Here is a 6,000-nt window from a genome sequence, read left to right as displayed (position 1 = left end):
CATACAGTGGAGGCATATTCCAGGGTAGGTCTGACCATGGTGATATAGGCGTTAGCTTTGACTTCTGGTTTACACCGTCCTAGGTTCCTTCTCAGAAAGCCTAGTGTCCTTGATGCTTTGCCTACCGTCTGGTTGATATGTGTCTTCCACTGTAGGTCATTGTTTATGGTGACTCCCAGGTATTTCCCATGCTCGACTGCATCTAGTGTGTGACCATGTAGTTGGTAGTTCGTTATCAGTGGGTTTCTTTTGTTGGTAATCCGTATCACGATGCATTTCTCAGGATGGAAATTCATCTGCCATCGTGATTCCCACTCTTGGAGTTTGTTAAGGTCGTCTTGGAGTGTCTCGCTATCCTTTATATTCTTTATTTTTCTGTAAACTAGGCAATCGTCTGCAAATAACCTTGCCTCAGAAGATGTTGATTGTGGCAGGTCATTAATATAAGCCAGAAATAATAGGGGTCCGATGACTGTTCCCTGAGGCACCCCTGAGATGACGTCTAGGGGGCCAGACTTATGCCCTTCAAGCAATACGGATTGTGTTCTCTTGCTTAGGAAGTCTTGTATCCATTTGAGTGTTACTCCACGTATTCCGTAATAGTCCATTTTTTGGAGGAGTCTCTTGTGGGGCACTTTGTCAAAGGCTTTGGAGAAATCAAGCAGGATGATGTCTGTCTGTTCTCCTTGGTCTAAATTCTTGCCAATTTCGTCTAGTGTTATCAGGAGTTGTGTTTCACAAGATCTTTTGGATCTGAAACCGTGTTGATGGTCACAAAGGATCTGGTGTCGGTCAAAGTGATCCATGATGGTGCTGTGAACAATATGTTCCAATAGTTTGCAGCAAATTGAAGTCAATGAAACTGGCCGATAGTTAGAAGCTTTGTGTTTTTCTCCTTTTTTTTTTTTTTTTTTTTTACTTCTCTTGCATTTTCCACGCTGTTCTCAGCAATATGCACATCTTCTTAAATACCATCTTTAAAATTTAAAGCCATAATATTAACGGAGAATGGACATCTGAGAACAGCTTGAAAAGTCTTCAACATACATATTTACAACGAAACATAGAAAATCAGAAGTACAAATAAAATAATCAACAACACTGACTGGCCTGACAGTTATAATGCATTTGCTATTAGATTTATCAAAGACTATTTAATTAGATAGGAAAACATTTGTTTGAGAAAGATTGATGTGCGGAAGTGTAGTATAAAAAGTGGAGAGTCAAAACTGTACAGGACTTAACCGAATCAAAGGCACGTCATTAGTTCATTCAACAGATGGATAAACTTGCATCGACTCATATCTAGATTTTAAAAAAATCACTGTATAAATTAGGATGTGATATGACGTATTTAAGTGATGTAATTGTTTTAGTCTACTGAGTGACAGTGATTCTAATTGATATTTTTTTTTATCTATAAAAGAATTCAGTAAATGTGCTAAGTAGGGTGTGGTAAAGAAATCCTTGACATTTAACTGGTATAAGTTAACAACAAAAGTGTACACCAGATACAAACCGTATAGGCTCGTCAATATAAGTGCAGTTGCTAGTTGTTATTGCCTCTATTTAATTGTAGGTCTTCAGATGTATTAATGGTTATGCGCATTGATTTTAGCAGACGACGCACGTTTTGCTAAAGATATATTTTCAGAAAAATAAATTAAACTCTCAACTTTTAATTGTGTTAGTAAAGAAAAGATCGATATAAAATTGTGTTTTTTGTGAGGATTTTATCAGTTACACTCATTTACGTGACTAAAACGTGCATAATCGATGGCGCTTCCGCCCAAATTGTTCGTGAAGCAAAATAGTGCAACAGATTAAAATATATTATATCAAAAATAATTGCCTTGTTTCAATTTTTTTTTTCAATTTCGAAGCAGTTTATAAAATTGAAAACCAAAATAAATCAATTGATTATTATAATTTTGATAATTAAAAGCAAATGTGATTATTATAAGGTACGAAACAGTGGTGACGTACATTATTGGCAATCAGATATAGAAACAGTGTGGCGAATAGTTCAACAGAGATGGGCGACTAAGACCCTTGACAGCTATTGATGTTTTACATCGTGTTATTAGATGTTTTGATTAATTTGCATTCATTATCAATTGTATTTCTGTAGGATTATACTTTCTTTCTAACCATGAATTTTGAAATACCAACAGGACTTACGGATCTTTTACAAGACTTCACTGTTGCTGTTTTAAAAGAACGACCACCTAATTTAAAACAGTTTGCTGCTGATTATTTTGCAAAACTAAATGAACAGAACAATGAAGAAGAAGATGATGACAAACCAAGGGGTGTTAGATTTGCTGGTTCGCCAAACCCAGAACCAATGCAGACGGAAGATGATGAGGATTCTGATGAACCAATGGGTAATTACAAATCCACATGATTTTAATTTAAAGACAAATCAGAACCTATAACTAACTTTCTACTTAATCTATGAACCGTTGTTTTGGGGGTTGAATAAATCTCAGTTTTATGGGTCAACTCTAATACACCTTATTGCTATTTGTCCCCCATTAACGTGATATCATACGGTATCGGGATCGTTCGCCCTGATTACATGTTCGCCCTAGGTTCGTTCGCACTGAGTTTATTCGCCCTGGTAATCCGTTCGCCCTGGGTTCGTTCGCCCTATTTTCATTTATGATATGTATATATGTTACATTAATGAAAGAAATATATATTTATATATATTAAAATGTATGTGTGAGGGTTTGGATGGGGTTAAATGATTAAAGAATAATGCCCTTAAAAAATGAAGATTAGAGAATAATGGGCGAAAAAAATGAAGATTAGAGAAAAAAGGGGTTAATTTTTTTTGAAGATTAGAGAAAAAAGGGGTTATTTTTTTAAAGATTAGAGAAAAAAGGGGTGAAAATTAAATGTTTACAGAATAACAGATCCCCCCATCCAGACCCTCATGTATATCTATTAACAGTTAAATACAGAATATTAATTAAATAAAATTCTTGGCTGCATTGTTACACTTTATTCTAAAATTACTTTTAATTACTGTTGTTTGAATTTTTATTGCTGCATGATTAGGTATGATTTGAAATCTTTGATATCACTGATTGGTATATGAATTGCCTTTGATGGATTAATAATAATGAAAATAACATTTTTCTCAAATAAAATAGTCAGCTTGGATGGGTAAAAACACTGGTGTACACATTGTTAGGCATGAACTTATAACCTAGTAGCAGCTAGCTGTAGACAACATAATACATCGTAAATATTCGGCGAAATTGTAGACCGACTTCAACATATTTAATTAAATACACACAACACAACACTATACTAAAAAATAAAAATCGTAAATATTCGGCGAAATTGTAGACTGACTTCAACCTATTCAATTAAATACCCACAACACAACACTATAATAAAAAATAAAAATCAGGGCGAACATACCCAGTGCGAACAGGTATCAGGGCGAATGGTCTCAGGGCGAAACGGAACTTGAGGGCGAACAGTAACTAGGGCGAACCGAAATCAGGGCGGACGGACCCGGATTCATATCATACAGGTTCCCGTAAAAAGTACGACATTATAAAACAAAATATCTGACGCCACAATGGAAAAGTGATTGTTGTATGACGTCAATAGTTCAAGCAGATAAGGTGTATTGAATACACCTTATTGCTATTTCAGTATGTAATTATACCTTATTGCTATTCCCAGCTGACCTAATTATAACAATCTGTCCTGCTTGAACTATTGACGTCATACAACAATCACTTTTCCATTGTGGCGTCAGATATTTTGAGTTATGACTTCAAAATTTTACGGGAACCTGTGTGATGTCCAGAAATGGTGGACAAATTGAAATAGCAATAAGGTGTACATGTATAGCCATTTTAGGAATCTATTTCGATTGACCAGAGAATCCCCACCAGTTAAACTTTTGATGTCATACAACAATCACTTTTCTGTTGTGGTATAAGATATTTTCTATTGTGAAGTCAAATTTTACAGGAACCTTTGTGATGTCCAGTACTGGTAAACAAATAGCGACAAGGTGTATACATTTGTACACTTAAATACATTTTTAGACTAACTTGAGTAACATCACTACTACATTGTACATTTACAAAATGTATATATGGCTTTCAGTGTTTTATGATTAAGCACCCTGCTTTATATAACTGTATGATTAAAGTCATGAAAGTAGATGGAGAGGGGGGTTGTATACACAATGTGTTAGATATATATAGTAATATACTACATGTATTAGAAAATACTAAGACACATTTAAAAAGGGACATATTGATACATGTACCATGAAACACAATACATGTAGTACATGTACACATATTAATACACACATCTACAAATCCCTTTTATGACATTTTAATAATATAATGAACTACATGTATGACTATACATTACATACTTGTATCTTTCTAGACATGCTATTAAAATAGTGTAGGAAGATACAGAACAGAACATATTTTATTTCCAATTAAGGGCCCACAAGGGGCATACAGAGCATACATGAATAAGGAAAAAGAATATTGATTTGCATGATCATTGGTATTATTTTTTTCCTAAAAAAAAACCAGTGTGAGACTACTTTCATGCATCTTTGATTACATTTGATTTGTGCCACTGCCATACATTTGTACAATCATCATTTGCATAACATCAAACCGTTTTCCTTTACAAATTTAGAAAAGAGACCAGGTATTTACAATATTAATTGAACACATGATTATAATTACTGTTTGTTTGCATTTCATTTGTTGGTTTCAATTCTTATGTTGAACATTGTTTTAGACAAAGTTACGTTTTTGTAAATACATGTATATATTTTATATTATAAATATGTGTATTTACGGTTTCCTGACCTACAATATGAACCCTGATAATTGTGCAAATTATATTTATTTTATTGCGATGTTTTTTTTAAATGACTTATCCCTAAATGTCTACATTGTACATGTAGCTCGAAACGCAATTTAGATAAATGACCTCCAACCAGAAATACAGGGAAAAGCAAAAGGTGATCAGATTTCTGAGTCTGTTAAGACTGTTTCCAGGTTTGCCCATCAAATACAAAAAAATAAAAAAATAAATATTTGCTCAACTATATATCCATCCTATTTTATGTACATGTAGCAGGTGGCGTTAAACGCTCATATTTTATTTATAAGGTCCAAGTGTTGAATTTGTTATTGGCAAGATGTAGAAGGGAGACTTATATATATAGCAAAAGCAATCCTCCATTCTGGTATTTGTAGCTTCAACTTTTAATCTAAGAATGATCGAACTGTCAGTGTTGTTAAGTTTATTCAAAAATCTATATAATTGTCAAACCTACATGGTACATGAAATTTTGGACAGAAGCTTTTTATGATCAAAAGACTGTATATTCAAAACAAAAGTCTGTGCTTTTAGCCTATACCAAGCCCTATCAGATGCCTATGCTAGAGTCTAGTAAAAGTATTTAGGCTTGTGGAAATTTAGTGGAATTTTGTTTATTCATGTTAAATTTTTTTTGAAATTTCTGATTCTGGATAGTAGCTGGAAATTTTTGACCCCAAAAAAAACGAAGGAAAATTTTGAATACACAAGTTTAGTTTTTGGTAGTCTACATTATGCTTAATATGCTGTTACAGTGACAGCAGCAGTTGCAGCAGAGATTATGTTTATTTTGTTCAAAATTCTGTGTACTGTACATTGTATATTCAGAAATTATTGCGAGGTTTTTATTTATGTGAATTATGCAACTGAACAGGATCTGTTACAGAGTATATAGCAATGATAAAGAACTGGGATTCTGAGAACTGACAATATAAACCATGTAAACTGGCCATGGTATGCACTTTTTTCGAAATCGCAATAATAAAACTGAAATATTTTGGTCCATTCTTGAAAAATTTCAATAATTTATGAATTTACATTTTACAGTATTGTTTATCGTTTTACATTTTGTAATTACATTTTACATGAACATGTATCTTTATTACCAAAATG

The 6,000-nt window shown here is 33.3% G+C and overlaps 1 protein-coding gene across 5 annotated transcripts in view; it reads left to right on the top strand.

Annotated features, from left to right (window-relative positions):
• The first annotated feature begins 1,966 nt into the window (after positions 1 to 1,966).
• LOC139512066 (cAMP-dependent protein kinase type II regulatory subunit-like) overlaps positions 1,967 to 6,000 on the top strand; it is a 50,540-nt gene continuing 46,506 nt past the window's right edge. For all 5 annotated transcript variants that reach the window (XM_071299388.1, XM_071299405.1, XM_071299427.1 and 2 more), the window contains exon 1: positions 1,967 to 2,387. In XM_071299388.1, coding sequence (XP_071155489.1) covers positions 2,153 to 2,387 — 235 coding nt within the window. In that variant the 5' untranslated portion in view covers positions 1,967 to 2,152. The remainder of the gene's footprint in view (positions 2,388 to 6,000) is intronic.

This window comes from Mytilus edulis, chromosome 1 (assembly GCF_963676685.1).
Source record: "Mytilus edulis chromosome 1, xbMytEdul2.2, whole genome shotgun sequence".
Taxonomy (NCBI): domain Eukaryota; kingdom Metazoa; phylum Mollusca; class Bivalvia; order Mytilida; family Mytilidae; genus Mytilus; species Mytilus edulis.
This window is presented reverse-complemented; position numbering and strand designations above follow the sequence as displayed.